The sequence below is a fragment of the Pteropus medius genome, unplaced genomic scaffold (assembly GCF_902729225.1).
Source record: "Pteropus medius unplaced genomic scaffold, Ma_sr-lr_union100, whole genome shotgun sequence".
Classification (NCBI taxonomy): Eukaryota; Metazoa; Chordata; class Mammalia; order Chiroptera; family Pteropodidae; genus Pteropus; species Pteropus medius.
Genome location: NW_024351729.1, coordinates 23,180,992 through 23,197,852, shown reverse-complemented (window position 1 = coordinate 23,197,852; position 16,861 = coordinate 23,180,992). Strand labels below are relative to the sequence as shown.

The window sequence follows — 16,861 nt, the reverse complement described above, 5'->3', positions numbered from 1 at the left end:
GGGAGGAAAGAAGGGTCCCCTGCTTATCTCTTCTGAGGAGGGGGGTTCTTTTCCATCACTAGTGAGCCCCCAAACCCTGCACCTGTCAGGGGTCGCAGAGCTAAGTGGATGGGTGCATTGCTGAGGGTAGGGTGCTAGTCGTTGTTGGGGGTGGGGTAAGTGGCAGGTGCCCGGGGAGCCACTGAGCTCCTGTTAAGGAGACTGACAGCACACAGCGCCCCCTTGAGGTGGGCTATGAAACCCAGCGTAACGGGTAACAACGGTCCAGGGGCTCAGCCAGCCCACTCTAGGATAGAGACCCCATCATGCCCAGGGTGGCAAGGACCAGTGTTTCAAATGAGATTTCTTTGTGGCGAGGGGTACGGGCATGGCAGGTGGCTTCTCCAGGCTCCTGCTCAGACCGGAAGCTCCTTGCCACCCCAGCCCTCCTGTCCCTCAAGCCTCCCAGAAGGATTCACTTGGGGAGGGTGAGACCCCTGCTCCCTCCAGAGGAGAGTCCAGGGCAGTTCAGAGGTGACCATGGTGGCTGGCAGCGGGGAGCCTGGAGGGAAGGAAGAGGAGGAGGAAGAGGGGGCCGGGGGAGGGGAGCGGGGGTGGTGGGCGGGATAGAGTAATTTCGTGTTTGTCAGTTCTGTCTCTGCACACGAGGGAGCGTGTGTGGTGGTGGGTGTAGCTTCGCCTCGAGGAGTATGTCTGTTGGCAGAGGTGTCATTGTGTCTCAGGGGTTTGGGCTCTCTTTGGCCCCCACCTCTCTTTGTGTTTGGGGGATCGTGGCTCTGGGCACGCCCAGCTGTGCTCCATGCTGATGCGGCAGATGTGGCAGGGCCCCAGCTGTGCCTGCTTCGGGGGTGGGGGTGCAGTGAGGAGGGGACTGCAATCTGCTCCCCCGGTAATGGCTAAGTGCTGGGAGGAGGAGATGGAGATGGGGGTGGACGGAGGCCCCAGGAAGCCCCACGGAAGGGACAGAAAGGAGATGAAGGCCCTGCCCCGCCCCGCCCTGTCCTGGCCAGCCTGTTCCCAATCTGTGTTCTTGGCTAGGCCTCTCCCCCTCGCTGGCTCCTGAAGCCCATCCAAATCTCTCTCCACATTCAGGCCCATCCCCAGCTTTCCTCCCTAATCGCCCCATCCGACTTGGTGCCAGGGACCCAACCCCCTCCCGGCCCCCAGCCTGCTCCCTCTCGCTGACTTTACAGAATAATCTTTTTATGGAAACTGATAAAAGCACTAATGGCAGGAACGCACCCCCTCCCACACATCACCCCCCCCCCCGCCCCCGTTCATCCCCCACTTCCCACCCCAGTTCCCTTGGTTCTCCCTTCTCTACCCTGCCAGGGGCCCAGCACCCTCCTACCCCTACAGGGACAATGAGGTTCTATAGGTGATAGAGAAGCAGGGAGCTCCCACATCTTGGGCCCTGAGGTGTGACCTCAAGAGATGATGGGGCTCGAAGCCCCTTCCAGGGCAGACAAGGCTGGAGTGGGAGGCATTACAACTTCTATCTGAGCCCACCTCCCCCATGCACGTACATGTGTGCGCACGCTCACACACACACCTGCACACCAGTGACTCCATCAACCTGGGGGGCATGGTACAAAGACCTCAGCTTCACTAGCTCCTCCCACTTCAAACCCTGACCCTTTCCCCTTGCAGTGCCTCACCCCACCATGTCTCCACCCCCACTGGGCCTAGGAGGGGGCTCCCGGGGGGGGCTAGGGCCTGACACAGACTTATTGGATTTCACGGTGTTTTGCTGAGAAAATAATTAAATTATCATATTTATGATGGAGCTGCCATGGCCTCTGCCAACCACTCGGAACAGAAGGGTCAGGACTGGGGGGAATGAAACGGGGGGGTGGGGGGGACCCAGCCCCTGGCCCTGTGGCCCACCCCTCTCCCAGCCTCCTCCTCAGGGAGTTGACCCCAGGCCCAGAGTAGGCATCTGCAGCCTCCTCCCAACCCTACGCAGAGATGATGGAAGGTCTGGGCTGCAGGCAGGAACCTGAGGAAATGGGAAAGGGGCTGAGTCAAGGCAGGTTAGATGTCAGGATGCTAAAACCCTGGGTCATTTCCCAGGCGCTCTCACATAGCCTGCAGGGCCTGAGGGGCTGGGAGGTCACATCTAGCCCAATCCCCATGTGACTCTCAGCCCAGCTCCCAAGCAAGCCATCTTCCTAACCACCCAGCTATAAAATCCTGGGTTCTGTCCCAGACCCTGGTGCTGATAACAAGGCCCGGCACCCTGCTGCTGCCACCCATGCCTGCTGCCAGGACCCCCTCCTCCTCCCACCCACACCCTGCCCCCCCATTCTCTTCGGGTAATTAGATTCCTCTCAATTAGCAGATTACGATCATTACCAGCTCATCTGGCAACTAAGCTTCGCACCCACAGCTGGGGAGGGGGGGGCACCGAGAGGGGCATGCGGGGGTCATGGGCGAACACGAGAGATGCCGGGTTTCTCAGGGGCTTCAGGAATGTGGAGAGGACTGGGACCTCCTAAAGAGCAAAGCTAGGGTGGAGGGAGGTGGCCAGGCACCGATCCCTCTCAGAATAGCGCTGCCTACTGTGGTCATGGAAGGAAAGACACCAGCTAGGCCCACCCTACCTACCATGGGAGTGGAAGACAGACACCAGGCATCCGGCGGTGAGGGAGAAACCCCTAACCCTGCCAAAAGCTGGGATGGGAGCAAATGTAGCTGGCAAAGCAGAAACCGAAGGCAGTGGATGCCAGGTGATCGAATCTCGGGGCTGTGGCTCCCAGTCAGTCCCTGTGCCTGCTGCCCGCACCCCACTGCCCGGCTGAAATCCTTCACCCTTCCCTTCGGAAGCCTTCCGCTCTGGGGCCCGAGCCAGGCCCAGTGAAGAGGAACAGGGAGGCAGGCAGGCAGGCAGCATCAGGGTAGGGGTGAAGGCGGGGGCCAGGCAGGCTGGGAGCCTTGAGGGCCTTCCTCCGGAGCAGCAAGAGAGGCTGAGGCAGTGGGAGGGGGAGATTTACCAGGGCTCTAGATTCATTATTCATGAGCCCGCAGCGACGACTCCAATTTAAATGCTAATGTGGGGGGGCCTGACTCAGCTGCCCCGCTTCCACCCCCACCTCCAGCCCAGGCACAAGCGGAGTCCATGCTGGCTCCAAGGTTCATGGGGTTTATTAGGGAGTGGAGAGTGTGGCCAGGAGTCTGCCCACCCCCTTGCTCCCGGTGTATGAAGATCCTGCCTGGCTTCCTCAGGTCCATTCTAGACAGAGACTGGAGGGGTAGGAGTTGGGGGAGCCTTCTGGCAGCCCCCTTCAGAGGATGATCTGGTTGGTAAAGCTTCGGCTCAGCTCCTTGTGTGGCAGAACAATCGAGTTCAAGATGAGCACCTCAGCAGGGATCCGGACTCGGCAGCCTGCAGCATGGACGAGGGCACCAGGGGAAGCCATGGGGAGGGGAGGGAAGGGGCAAGGAGGGTGGGGCCACCGCCATAGGGAGGGATCCCTCTCTACCCATCTGTGCTCTGGCCCCATGCCCCCAGTGATTCACACAGGGCCTGGCACACAGCAGGCACTTGGTAAATGTTTGCTAAAGGAAAATACACACACACACACACACACACACACACACACACACACACACACACGTTGCACGCGACGACGCGCATCATCACACACACACAAATGCTCCCCATAGCGTCCGCCCATCACCTGTGGAGGTTTCTCACAGCCCTGTGTCCCCTGGGAAGCCATACCCAGGATGGTGATAGCAGGCAGCAGCTTCCCATCCTTGAAGAGGCTCTCACTGTCCATGTGGGCTCGGGGGTCATTGGGATTGGGGTCATTGGGGGTGCCCTCCACGCGGGCCCAGCGCCCTACAGTGCTCCCCCAGCCCACGATGCTGTGCAGAACACATGTGTGCTCCTGCCAAATAGGACAGTGTGAGGTTAGTGGGTGGGAAGGGACAAGATGCAGAGCCCATGGGGTTCACCCCTCCCCTTGGCCTCTTGGGGTACCACACCCTGCTGCATGTGTCCAGGTGCTTACCTGCAGCATGGCTCCATGGAGGACAATGCTCTCTCGGAGCCGCACACCCTCACCCACAGTCACTCCCTCCCCGATGGAGACATTGGGGCCTAGCTGTGGAAAGGAACATATACCATAAGCCTTGGAGAGGCTTGGAGGACCCCAAATCCAATCCTCTTATGTAACAGATAAGGGGGAAGGGACCTCCTTGAGGCCACATGACACGCTGTGACAAAGCAGAGACCAGCACTGGGGCTTAGGAGGTATCGGAACCGTCCCACCCATCCTGACAGCCACCTTCCTCGTCCTGGGCTGGGCCACCACTTACCACAGCTGATGGGGCCACCTTAGCCGTTGGGTGGATGTATACATTTCCTAGAAGCAGAAGAGAGGACCTGGGAACGAATACCCCAAACCATATTTGGTTCAGGGAGGGCAGGGATTGAAATTTCACCTCTGGACTGAGGTCAGGAGTCATGGCTCTGAGGGCAGAGGGGACTGGGGGTGGGGGCAGAAGGTTAGGAATTGGGGCCGAATGGGTACCTCGGATCCGGGGTCCCCCTGGGCTGTGCTTCGCCAGGCGTTCTGGGTGAGTGAGCTGGTACTGGCCCAGATAGAGGCGGGAGGCGTAAAGGGCTGAGCTGGGGGACACGAAGTAGAGGAGGGGCTCAGGGGCCAGCAGAGCCTGTCCCCACCACTCTGGAATCTCAACCCCTAGGTGACCCAGCCACCTCATCAGAGGCCCCCATACCCTGCAGACTTGATCTGGCTCCAGATACCATCAGTGAGGTGCACGTAAATCTGGCCCTGCCCAGCCAGGGCTGAGAACACATCCTGCTCCAGGCGGATGGTGCCTGCCCCCCGCCACAGACCGGAAGAGTCCTCCCTGGCAGAGAAGAAAGGATGCTTGATATCTGTTCCCTCCCTGAGCCCAACTGGGGGGCCAACACAGTCTCTTAGGGATGGGACTCAAAGGGAACCCCACCACCCCCTCTCAAGGTCTGGTCGCATTCTCTCCAAAGGGATGCTCCTATCCCAGAAAGCTCTCCCACTGCTCACACATGTCACCCCCTCACTCTCCTAGCTGGGGTGCTATCCTAGGGGAGCCATAGGTGTAAACCTGCTGCCCATCCTGCCCCATGCCCAGAAAGAGTTCGACCAGACTCAGCTTCCCCCAACTTTCCCAGTCTCCTCCCCATCCATACCTCTTAACCCCACCTCCAGCTCACCCTCCCTCTCACTGGATGGAATGAAACACAGACAGACTCACCCCAGAGGAAGGCAGCTGGTGAGGGCAGAGACAGTCATAGAAAGAGAGGGGGAGAGATGGTAGAGATGCCAGCTCAGCAGAAACAGAGAGGCCAGGAGAGATGGAGAAAGCAGCAGATATGGATGGAGTGAGAAGACAGTTACGAGTGAATGAGGCGTGAGAGGGAATGAAGGCAGGGGAGCCAAAGAAGGGAACAGTTCCCAGGGCTAGGAGGACGACCGGGAGATTGAGGCTTGATGCAAGCAGGGCTCTGGGACACTATGCTCCAAGGGTAGCTTCCTCAGCTTGAGTGTACATGTGTGTGTCTGCACCCAAGCGTGTGTGTGCCCAAGTGTGTGTGTTACCATCTGTTCTGAAAGACATCTCTGGGACACTCAGGGCTTGAGAGAAATGGACCAGAAGGGGAGTGGGCAGGCGGTGACAGAGGAGGAACTGGGATGGATAAGGAAGAGGGACAGAATGAGGTTACAAGGGGAGGGACTGGGGAGGCTCGGCTGGAGATGACAAGGAGAAGGGAGAAGGGAGGAGAAAGGTGAGCAAGTTGAGATGGAGACAGCAGAGACTGGGGGCGGGGAGCAGTGACTGAAGCTACTTGGGGTTACAGAGCTATGGGGCCCGCCTCACAGTTGCCCATCCTGCTGATTACGATAGAAGACATCCCGAAGGGGCTTCAGGGCTTCTGGGGAAAAGAGGTAGATGCCACAGTTGATGATGTCACTAACAAAAGTGCTGGGTTTCTCCACATAGTGCAGGACCTGAGGACAGAATGGGCTGGGGTCAGTAGAAAAGGGGCCACCGCCATGATCCCCTAACACTCACTGATCTCTAGGTCCTCCCTGCTGCCACGGTGGGGGCTTCCTAAAATGCAGAGTGCATCTTGCCACTGCCCTTCAACTTCACCTTCAAGATAAGTCCAAACTACATGCCTTCCCCTTCCCAATCCTCCCCACCTCCCAGCTGCTCCAAGAACACAAATCCAAGCCATTGCATGCCTGTGCCTGGAACGGCCTTAACAAACTCTTCATTTGGAAAATGCAGCTTTCAAAACCCAGTGGACACTGTCACTCCCTCTCTGAGTACACTCCTGTCTACCCCGGAGTTAGCTTCTCAGCTCTGGGCCCCCCTGTCCTCTGGCTGTACCTCGCCCGTGGCGCTTGCAGTGGTTGGTCTTTGACTGTCTCCTACTAGACTGAGGGCTCCTGAGAGTGTCTTCCTGGCTGTGTTTCTCACACCTAGCTAGCACCTAACACAAAACTTAATGTGTGTATGTGTAGGTGTGTTCGTAAGTATTTTTAACATTAAAGCTTGAACGGATAAAAGGGGTGTGTGGCAGTCAGTTAGGCTCCAGGGCAGGAAGTTTCAGAGACTGGGACAGAGACCACCATCTGCTTTGCCAATCATGTTCCCACCTCCATATTCTGGAGATACTATGCTATTTCCTGCCTTTGCAGATACTGTTTCCTCTATCTGCAATGTCTTCCTATCTCCTTCATCTTGACAAATTTATCTCAGTTCAGACCTCACCTCCTCCAGGGAACCCTCCGCACATCACCTAGATGGGCTGGGTTAGGCCCCTTTTGTGTTGCCATAGCGCCCTGTGCATATGTCTACTGGAGCACCACACCCATTGAAATTAACTGTTACCTCTTCACCATCTTTCTAAAGGCATAGAAGAGGGTGTGTCCCACCTGTTTGACAAGACTGGGGCCCACCCCTTAGCATTCCAGCATTCTCTAGAGGCTGACTGGTGGGAGAATGATGATAAATACAGTAGGCACCCAGCCAGCTCATTCTTTACTCTCACTTCATGCGTCTGTGGATTCTCTACGATGCAGCCATAGTTGAGGGATTGCGTCCTGTTAGCCTGAAAGATAGACACGTCAAGACAGTAACCTGCCTGCTCCAGGGCAGCAAGGTCTATTTTTTTTCTTGCTTTCCCTCCCCTATAGCACCTGGTACGCAGCTCTACCACTGACAAGCCTTCAGGTGAGGCAAGAACTGACAGCTGCCTTCCCCCTCCCTACTTCTGAGCAGCCAAAGGGCTTGGGGTCTCCACCACCATCTCCACTACTGCTGGGGTCTATGGCACCTCTCCCTCCTGATGCCTGTTCCCACTCCAACTCGCCGGGCTGGCCCTGCCTCCCTGATCCCCTGCATTTCAGGAAACTCTGGATCATCCCCTTGACACCCTCCAGCCCCCCAGGGCCCCTCACCGTGGTGCCCAGGAGCAAGAAAGGGTGAGGCTGGTGTCTGTGGGCAGCCAACATGTCACTCAAGGGGAAGTCAGAGCAGACATCAGCGTTGAGCACGAAGAAGGCCTCAGGGCCCCCAGCCAGGATCTGGTCCCGGAAATGATAGAGACCACCTCCTGTACCCAGGGGGGCAAATTCCTGCAGATACCTGTCCCCCGAGACCCCAGAGCCAGCTCAGTGAGATCAGAGGAGACAGATACCATGGGCCTGGAGACCTGATCCCTCCTGTTCCTAGGATACGCCTGCCTAAGGCCCTCAGAGAAACAATATATTCAGGGTTTCAGGGATGCCCAAATAAGAATCTTCCCAGTGTGTGAGGGCAACTTCTGGCAAATGCTGACTGAACCCACTCCAGAGAACTCAGGCAGAAAACAAAGACACCTAGGACACCACTCCCCACCACCACGCAGCACATGCGCACAAACACCTGACCTGACAGGGAGGTTAAACTCTTGTTGGGCAGCTTCTAGGAACCGGGTAAGAGGCTCATCAGGTTGGTAGAAGCCAATGAGCAGAATCTCCTGCATTCCAGGGACCTGAGGACAAGGGAAGAGGTTGGGACAAAAAACATATCTGATAGGAGGGAATGACAGGAGGGAGAAATCCCTGGTCCTAGCCCGAAGTCCAGAGATCACAGTTTTAGTCTCAGCTGTGGGGCCTTGGGCACTCACTTTACCACACTGGCCTGATTTCTCCTTTGGACAATGAGGAAGTTAGAGGAAGTCTCAGTCTCCAATCTTGCAATTTTTTATTATTCTATTATTTTACCCCACACCCCTACATTTGAAGTGGAGTTCACCCTAGAAAAGATTTTGCCTACCATGCTGTATTAAAGAATAATCCATTCATTTCCCACCATATTTATTATCTGTCGATCTGAGCTTGAGATCAGCGTGAAGTAAGGATACCATTTATGAAGTGCCTATATTGTACTAGGTACTTTATATAAACATCTCTAAGCTTTGCTACAACCACAATGTAGGTCTAATAACCCCTAGTTTACCAATAAGGAAACTAAGGCTGAGAAAGGGTGAGAAATTTGCTGAATTCCTAGCAGGCAGAGACTGGACTCAAATCAAAACCTTGTCTGTCTCAATACCAAAAGCAGTAAAGAAATTAGCTCCATAGTGAGCAAGAGTAGTATGATTCTGTGCTTTGTTATCATTAAGGTTTTCCATGTTAAGGCTTTAAGTTGTCTCTAAGATTCCTGCCTAATCTCACAGTCCATGCTGTAAAAACAGGAGTGAAATCCGAGCAAGAACAGGGCAGATGAGAGACTAGATTAGGGGAAGACAGCTGCATTGCACAACTCAGTGGTGGTGGTAGTGGGGGGACGGGGGGGATGCCATTCACATTGTCATCTGTAACTGGTAGTCCCTGGAGTTATGCCTGGTGGAAAGATAGCATGGTTGGAAAGGGGAAAATATGCCACGCAGGAGATGAGCAGGAAGTGAGGTAGCAAAGGGGAGCCTACGGAATTACCTGGGCACAGGCTTCGATGTGGTGCTGGATCATAGGGACCCCCGCCACTGGAAACAGAGGTTTGGGCACCTCAAAAGACAAAGGCCTGAAGCGAGTCCCTGGGAGAGAGAAGCACATTTCAGCTTTTTGCCTCCTTCTGCCCCAACCCCACCAACCACTCCAGCCCATTCTCTTTCCCCTCATTCCCCTGGCTCCTCACCCTTTTGAGGACCTCCAATCAGGATCACAGCTTTAAGCATGATGACGATTGCTACCTAAACCTCAAATCCCAACAGAGAAGTCAGCCTCAGATCTTGCACCCCAACCCGGAACCCCACTCATACCTCAACCAAATCCCAAACCCCAAATAGCAACACTAGGCCCTCTCTTTCCCGGGATGCAAATCCAAAATTCAACATAGTCCCTCCCTAGGCACAACACCTCACAAATCTCACCCATCTCAAATCCCAGCCCAGATTCCAGTTGGCCTTCAAACCCCGCAGTGATTCCTACTAAATTCTGAAATCCACACCTGGCAATTTGATCTCTAACAGACTTCCCTCTGGCCGCAAACTCACTGAACTCAGAAAATCAGTGATAGACCTCACATTCCAAACATAAAAAACAAAACAAAACAAAAAAAACCCCTACCAATTCCTTAATTGTTGCATCCTCATTCTAGATGTTAATCCCTGAACCCCAACAGTGAACCCTGAATACAAATCTTGAATAAGCCCCAAATATTTAACTACAATACTAAGAATGAATTTCAAGTATTAAATACTGATCTGCATTTGACAAATCCAAACCCTAGCAAAAACTCTTTATATGCTGAACCTAAATCCTAAGACTAACCTCTAGGTGATGAACCCTGAATCAAAAGACAGGTTCCCTTAGCATCCCAAACACTTAACATACCAACTCCGAGTCCCAATACTACCAAGTGCTGAATCTCTGGATTCACAGGACTGACTGCAGACCCACTGAACCTCACAACTGACTCTGATAAACCCTCGCGTATTCAGGAGTTGTGGAACCAGCAAAGCGCCGGACGTGCGAGGAGCCAGCCGGGATCTCCGAGCCGCCCTATAAGGGCCGTTCCTTGCCCTTCACCGCTTTTGCCAACCCTCCATCAGAGCTTTTTACCACCAGTCCCCTTTATTTCAGCTCTGCTGCCGGCTACTGCTTGCTCCTTCCGTGCACGTGTCTTCTCGCCACTCGCGAGAACTTCGCAGAGTCTGCCGGGAATTGTAGTTCTTAAGTTACGTCCCCACTTCTGAGTAGAGAGGTTGGAACTTAGGAGAGGACTCGGGGACTTGGCCAAGGGATCGGAAGGGCGGGTCTAAATGAAAAGAAGAGTGGGACCTGAGAAGCAAAGGCTGGGACGCGAATTAGGACCGGGAGCAGTCTGGGAATGGGCCCAGGGGTAGCAGCCAAAGTAGAGAACTAGGTCACAGGAAGAAGCCAGGCTACAGACCAGGAGGGGGTGTGGTCAGCCTTGAGACGGGTGTGGTCAGCCTTGAGACGGGCGTGGCCAGCGCGCAACGCCCCCAGCAGAGGGTGAGGCTTGAGGCATACAAAAGAAGAGAAAGCAGAGTCACAGACGCCTCTGCCCTTCCTGCTGGCAAGTGATGAAACTTCCAACCGTGAGAGAAGCTTATCCTGGACTTACTGTCTGTAAAGTAAGGCACTGAACTAGGCACTCTCCAAACTTCCCTCTGATCCCAACATTCTGTGACCTCGGTGTGTAGGTCTGAAATAAGTGTGGTTGTGTGTGCTAGGGAGAGGAAATGGCAACTCAAAAGACGAGAATAGATGCGGAAGGTCAGAGAGAGCAGCTTTATTAAGCAAGATGGAGAGGGGTTGTTGGTGCCACCCACCCCCCGGCTTGGAGCCAGGGCGAAAGGTCTGAGGGTCCCTTTCAGGCCACGTCCACGCGAGCAAAGCTCTGGTCCATGCCCAGGCTGTTCTCCACGTACACCTCGTACTTGCCGCTGTCCTGGGGTGTGGCCCGGCGGATGGTCAGCGTCGTGGTGGTACTGCCGATCTCGAAGAACACCCTGCGGGAGAAGGAGGCGGGGCGGGGTCACGGGTCAGTTTACTGGGCCAGGCTAATTAGCCAGCTCTGTTCGCCTCCCAGTTCCCCGCCCCGGTCCTACTTCCGCTGATTTTCTTGGCCCCTTCCCGCCCAGGCTCCCAGCTCCAGTCCCTGCCCTTGCAGCAGATTCCCGCCCTCGCCTGTCGTCCTCCTCGATGTCCTCCCCGTCCTTGGTCCAGCCCACGTCGGGCGCTGGCTCGCCCAAGATCTCTGCAGTCAGCGTCACCGTGGTGCCTTTGCGCGCCTTGGTGTTATCTGGTCCCTTTTGAATTTTCGCCGGGACTAGAGGAAGGGAAAGGGAAGGCGACCCAGTGAGGGACCTAGGGTGAGGCAGGGAAGGGACATCACCTCCTCAGCTAATACCGGTATTAAATACCAGATGGATTTAAACTCGCGGTTTGACGTTGGGGAGGTCTTTAGCCTCTCTGGGGCTTCAATAACTCAGTTAAACAAGACATCTCTGCCCTTCCTAATTTATGGGGTTGAATGGAGAATCAAAAGAAATACTACGGGGCGAAAGCCCAGGAATGTTCACACATCTCAAAGTTCCTTGGAGACAGCTTCGGGTAGTGGAAATTGCCCGGGGTTGGGAGTAGGAAGACCAGGGCTCTGTCTAACTCTGGCTCTGCCTCTGGCTCACTGTGACCTTCGGGCCTTGAAGTCAAGTGATTGAAGCCCATAGAGATTTCTTAGCTCCGGTGGGACGGCATCCTGGATGGAGAAGAGCTACCCAGCCTGCGCTGCGCCGCGCTGCGCCCTGCTCTATGCCTCAGGCTCTGCTGGGGCTGGGCTGGCCACATCTCCACCCGGATTCGGGTAGGCCCAGCGCTGAATGCGCAGCGGGACCCCGCTGCGGACGCCCGCGGGGTGGAGCTGCCCGGCTCTGTGGCACTGCACCGGGGGCGCGCGTACCTTCCACGAGGATGCGCGCCGAGTCGGAGCACTGGCCAAAGGGATTGGTTACGTTGATGCTGTACTGGCCCAAGTCCGCCAGCTCTCCATCGCGCACCACTAATGCGACCACGTCAGGGTCCTCAAAGACGTAGCGATACTTGGGCCCGTCGCGCAGCTCCTTGCCATCCTTGCTCCAGCGGATGAATGGGTCCGGGAAAGCCGAAATGCGGCAAGTCAGCTTAGCCGCGCTGCCCTCGATCAACACCACGTCCTTCAGCGGCTCCAGCACTCGCGGCGGCCCCTTCTCCCGCAGCTCCTTCCGGGACCTACCCGCGGGCGGTATCGGGGCCCAGAGCTCCCATGACACTGTTCCCACCCGCCCGCAGCCCTGTCTGCCCGCGCACCGTATTCTGCCCCCACCCCTGGCCTACTAGATCCTTAAACTTGGGGTTGAGGGAAGGTAGGGGGGCGCCCCTGAATCGTTACCCTAATAAAATGATCTCTTGTCAATCACCCTTCCACATCTCGGTAACCGCTCTTCCCTAAATCCAGTCACCCTAGCGGTCCAGTCACTGTGCTCGGTATCCCCCACCCCACTCCCTGATGCAGGAATGAGATTGTAGCTCCTTTCCTTCCGAGGGCTCCGGGGCTCCACCTCACCTGTGGCCCCTGTAAGAGGCCTGGATACGAATGGCCGCTTTCTGGACCTGGGGGTCGTTAATATCCAGGGTACATCCGGGAGGCGGGGCCGCAGCCGCAGGTTTTTTGGCGGGAGCTGCTTTGGACATCTGGGGAGCGGAAAACAAACACGGGGCGGGGAGGGGGGTCTAGGCTGACCTAGAGATTGAGACTTTCAGGCTTTTCCCTTCGGATTAAGGACATACCTGGTGTGGGAGTGTCTAGGGTTGGTCGGGACTCACCGTGGGGCAGGGGGCGGTCGACTTCGGGACCTAAGTCAACTACCTGGATAGCAGGCTGCACGGAGCCCTTCCCGAAGGTGCACTAGGAACGCGGGCAGGTGTTCAGCCCTGGGCCCTGGTTTTATACATGGCTCCCCTTCTTGCCTTGTTTGGCGTGGTTGCCCCAAGCCCCCCGGGGACCCCAGCGCCCGCCCCCTGACCCAAGCAGGCTCCTTATTTAGCCCGAGGATGCCTGGGATGCTGGCTCAGCCACTGGGACAGGCGGGGCACGGGGGAAACCTGAGCGGCTCTGGGGTGCACCTCGCGTCAGTGCCGGGACAGCTGGACACGGCCCCACCCCTCTCAGGACAGAGGATATCCATCCCACTCCCGGGAGGATCACATGAGGCCTCAGCCGACAGGAGATTCAGCTTCCTGCGGGAGCAACTTTATACTCAGGTCAGTCTCTGGACAATGGGACAGTGTGCCCTTCCCGGGGACACCATAGGTTAAGGATGCCAGTATTTGCGGGGGTGTCCCTAAATGAAGCCAGATTAGCAGCACACTTCACTGCCCATCCAGCCAATTATGCGAGGCTCATGTGGCTGTCAGGACCAATCCAGAAGCACCTTACTCTCTCCCTCCCGCCAGAAGAGTCTAGGGTAGTCATTTCCTCACTGTGCCCTCTGGCGGTAAACTGAGATAAACCTAGAGGGGACCTTAAGATTTTGGAGAATAGCATCCCCTCCTGCCACCCATCCATCTCCACTCACTCTCCTCCATGTGACATGGTAGGGTCTGGCCAGGCTGCACTGTCTCTGGAGATTGACACTAATACTGACTCAGCAACTTTAGGTCGGCTCAAGCTCATTTTGGGGCAAAGCTGATACATAGGGGCATCAGACCACCTGGGGTGAAGGGGTACGGTTAGACCCTCTGGGACATCCCTGGAGTTCAGTCTGCCCAGGCCAGGTCACCAGGTATAGCACTGCTTCCATTCACTGTAACTGCCCGCCCAGGTGTGGAGCACTGTCACTTTTTGATCAGAGTAATTTTGACACAGCTCTGCTGACAAAAATTACCTTTGCTCCTCTGGGCTTGGAACAAGCAGTTCACATGTCATTTCCAATGGAGATGGGAAGGAAGCTCAAGATCAGAGGGGGGATGGGAGAGAAATTTTACCATTTATCAAGATATGAGTTCAGGCACCTCATTTTTATATGAAAACACTTGCACTGAGTAGGGGATTAGAGATCCTCACAGGCAAACTGTATATCTTCATCACTAAAATGACAGGTGAGCAAGATGTCTCTCTGGTCCCTTCCAGGTGCTTTAACATCCTGTTATTTTATGATGGTGGGGACTGGCTCTTCCCTGGGGTCCTGAGAAGCCAGAGAGGCTGTGCTGGGCTAGGCAGAGGGTTGTTTGAGCTCTGGCCAAGGGGCTCTCGACCTTGATCAGTAATATACCAGTGCCAGCTCTTTCCTTATGGTGGAGGCTTTATTCCTGTCACTTTGTCAAGAAACAGAGTTTTCAAGGGCTAAAGCGGGAAGGACTGGCTTTCCCCTCACCTCACCTCAGAGCACGGCAACTCAGTTCTAGGACCCAGTGACCATTCTGTGGCACTGCAGTTAGATTCAAGGCGTCTTCATACCCAGCAGACCCCCAAGCTTGTAGTGAGGACCAGAGGTCCAGGCTGAGTATCCCTGGGGCCTAGGAACATGATTGTCTGTGGCCCTACCACAGCAGACCCACTGACCAGAGCACTCACAGCTGCCCTGGGCAGCTGGTACCCTGATTGGTGCTCTAACACTGACAGCGTGGGCATGGGCCTGCCCAGGCCTCCTCTGCAGCTCTTCACACCACCTGCTCTCACCAATCATCATGATGACCTCCAGGGGTCAGGACCAGAGCTAGCCAGTCTTCTGAGCAGAGTGAAGCAGGCTGAGCTAGGATTGGGGTGTGGGCCAGTCCACTCCAGGGCCCAGCATCCTCCAAGGTGTAATGACAGAACACATGAGAAGAGGTGGGGGCCACCAGAGTCTGGTTAGAGGGTGGTGGTGGGGATTCAGTGCTCCTGCCAGGATTCCAGAAATTTCAGAGGGAGAAGCAGACCAAAGTCTCTCCTCCCACCAGGAATAAGGGAGAAATAAGGGGCCAGGAGGGTCAAGGAAGGCAGGGGAGAGTTTCAAAGGTGCTAACTGGTACCGCTGGGCTCTCACTGGCCCACAGAAGGCTGAAATGCTCCTGTCCCAGCACCCTGCACCCACAGCCATCTCTCCCCATAGACCACACATAGGTCCTGCTGCTTGTTGTTTTTATTTTCCTTGTGACAGACAGCAGCTGCACAGACAGCTGGATGGCTAGGGGATGGTCAGGACAACATGAGCAATAGGGATTGGATAGAAGGGAAACTTCATAAAAGTCAATAAATAAATAAATATGAATGGGAAGAAGGGTGAAGGCCACAGAGGGGCAGTGGGGACATCCTTGGGCCAGCACAGAGTGCCCAGAGCTGTATCCACCAGGACAGGAAGAGAGTACTGGCTTGAGTGACCACTGCCTTCTGCCTCCAGCCCTTCATGCTTCTTCCGGGATGCTGGCAGCTGGCCTATCCCATCCCCACCCGAGTCCTCTCTCCTCTTCCTCACCTACCTCACTGCCCTCTCTTACCTGCTGCCTTCGGCACCCTGACACTGTCTCTATGTCCTAATCCCTCCTTCATTGACACTCACTCCCAGCCCATGGCCTTGACGCCCTGGGCTCTTTCCTTTTCCACCTCTCCAGCCACTCACACCCTCCTTGGTTGGTTTTCCCCCAAATGCACTCCCAGAACCTTCCTAGAGTTTCCCATCCTTTCCTCTCACTTCCCCATTCCATTCTTGCCCCTCTTCCTGATCCTAACTCAGCCCAGCCTGGCCAATGAGTCTCCCACTCTGGCTCTGGCCTGGTGGCATTGGCCAAAGCCTGGGGCCTCTGTCCCCACAGATCCATGAGGTAAATAGCCCGGCCGGATGTTGCTGCTGGTGGTGTCCGAAGCCCCGGGCCCACCCGGCTCAGTGTGGGCCCTGGAATGTCCCGCGTTATCAGCAGGAGCCCCGAGTGGAGGCCCGGGGCCAGGCTGTGGTCCGAGCCGCTAGGGGCTGCCTGGGTAGGAGCGGAGCAGCACCTTGTGACGGGTGGCGGCCTCGGCCCTACGGCGCCGCTGCTCACCCAGAAACTCCTTGAGCCGGTTGGTGGTGAAGGTGAGTGTCTGGCGGCGCAGCTTCATCAGGTAGGCGTCTTGAAGCCACGGGTGGGCCAGGCAGTCCTGCAGGGAGGGCCGGCTCCTGCCAGGCCAGGCCAAGGATGGTGAGCCTAGAGGGATGGCCTGGAGCAGGGCAGGGTTCTGTGCCCCCATGATCAGAGTCCCAGTACTGGATTCATCCCTAGCGAGTGACCTTGGGCAACTCTGAGGCTCAGTTTCCCAATCTCTGGAATGGGGACAGTGATTCTGCCTATGTCACAGGGCTCTTATAAGCTTTAAATGGTGGGCAACAGTGTATTAGTAGCAACAGTGTATTCTTGGGAGCAGGGGAGGAGTTTGGGGATCTTAGGCATAGGCTGGGCCAGGGCAGTCCAAGGCCAGAGGCAGGAAATGCTGAGGGGTTGGCAGGCGTGGGGCCCACTTACCAAGGGTGTACTGAGAGGACCTTTCGCAAGAAGAGGGTGGCGCTTTGGGAGGTGTTGGGGTATAGCTGGAAGGCATCAAAGCGGCCTCCCACAATACGAGCCTCTGTTTCTTGGGGGTCTGGCTCATAAAACGGAGAGTGTCCACTGAGCCTGTGGGGGATAAAGTTGAGTTGACACACGTGAACTGAGGGTCAACTCACAGGTCCAAGGGGACATCAGTGTGGGGGTTCTGAGGGGCACGGCACTGAAGGACAGGGCTGCCTGTACCTATGCACATACACGTGTGTGCATGCATATGCACATTCACATGTGTACTGGGC

The 16,861-nt window shown here is 56.0% G+C and overlaps 3 protein-coding genes across 12 annotated transcripts in view; all 3 read right to left on the bottom strand.

Annotated features, from left to right (window-relative positions):
- Window positions 1-3,121: 3,121 nt before the first annotated feature.
- Window positions 3,122-10,250, bottom strand: GMPPA (GDP-mannose pyrophosphorylase A). Of its 4 annotated transcripts, none has more exons than XM_039844860.1 (13): window positions 10,125-10,250; window positions 9,199-9,259; window positions 9,000-9,097; window positions 7,950-8,053; window positions 7,479-7,665; window positions 7,070-7,129; window positions 5,890-6,020; window positions 4,747-4,881; window positions 4,539-4,636; window positions 4,324-4,370; window positions 4,017-4,109; window positions 3,725-3,893; window positions 3,122-3,385 (listed from the first exon to the last, which is right to left on the bottom strand). In XM_039844860.1, the coding sequence occupies exons 2-13, from the start codon at window positions 9,236-9,238 to the stop codon at window positions 3,285-3,287; spliced, it is 1,263 nt and encodes a 420-aa protein (XP_039700794.1). In that variant the 5' UTR covers window positions 9,239-9,259; window positions 10,125-10,250; the 3' UTR covers window positions 3,122-3,284. The 4 variants fall into 4 exon arrangements, with proteins under 4 accessions (XP_039700794.1, XP_039700796.1, XP_039700793.1 ...); XM_039844862.1 differs by having other exon boundaries at window positions 9,199-9,253; window positions 10,125-10,211; XM_039844859.1 differs by having other exon boundaries at window positions 9,897-10,149.
- Window positions 10,123-15,059, bottom strand: SPEGNB (SPEG neighbor). 7 transcript variants are annotated; one of them, XM_039844868.1, is made up of 5 exons: window positions 12,631-15,059; window positions 11,989-12,296; window positions 11,217-11,358; window positions 10,958-11,038; window positions 10,123-10,251 (listed from the first exon to the last, which is right to left on the bottom strand). In XM_039844868.1, the coding sequence occupies exons 1-5, from the start codon at window positions 12,756-12,758 to the stop codon at window positions 10,236-10,238; spliced, it is 675 nt and encodes a 224-aa protein (XP_039700802.1). In that variant the 5' UTR covers window positions 12,759-15,059; the 3' UTR covers window positions 10,123-10,235. The 7 variants fall into 7 exon arrangements, 5 of the variants coding, with proteins under 5 accessions (XP_039700802.1, XP_039700803.1, XP_039700798.1 ...); XM_039844869.1 differs by having other exon boundaries at window positions 10,134-10,251; window positions 10,967-11,038; XM_039844864.1 differs by having other exon boundaries at window positions 10,198-10,320.
- Window positions 15,060-15,169: 110 nt separating this feature from the next.
- LOC120587690 (striated muscle preferentially expressed protein kinase-like) overlaps window positions 15,170-16,861 on the bottom strand; it is a 47,734-nt gene continuing 46,042 nt past the window's right edge. Inside the window, 2 exon segments of the mRNA XM_039844858.1 lie at window positions 15,170-16,198; window positions 16,542-16,691. Coding sequence (XP_039700792.1) covers window positions 16,006-16,198; window positions 16,542-16,691 — 343 coding nt within the window. The 3' untranslated portion in view covers window positions 15,170-16,005.

Coding starts and splice junctions, on each gene's coding strand:
- SPEGNB (XM_039844863.1), bottom strand. CDS start 12,758: ATGTCCAAAGCAGCTCCCGCCAAAAAACCTGCGGCTGCGGCCCCGCCT. Junction 12,297..12,630: donor GCCTCTTACAGGGGCCACAG/GTGAGGTGGAGC, acceptor GCCCGCGGGTAG/GTCCCGGAAGGAGCTGCGGG. Junction 11,039..11,216: donor GACATCGAGGAGGACGACAG/GCGAGGGCGGGA, acceptor CTTCTCCCGCAG/GGTGTTCTTCGAGATCGGCA.
- GMPPA (XM_039844860.1), bottom strand. CDS start 9,238: ATGCTTAAAGCTGTGATCCTGATTGGAGGTCCTCAAAAGG. Junction 8,054..8,999: donor ACATCGAAGCCTGTGCCCAG/GTAATTCCGTAG, acceptor CCTTGTCCTCAG/GTCCCTGGAATGCAGGAGAT. Junction 4,637..4,746: donor AGCCAGATCAAGTCTGCAGG/GTATGGGGGCCT, acceptor CGTGTCCCCCAG/CTCAGCCCTTTACGCCTCCC.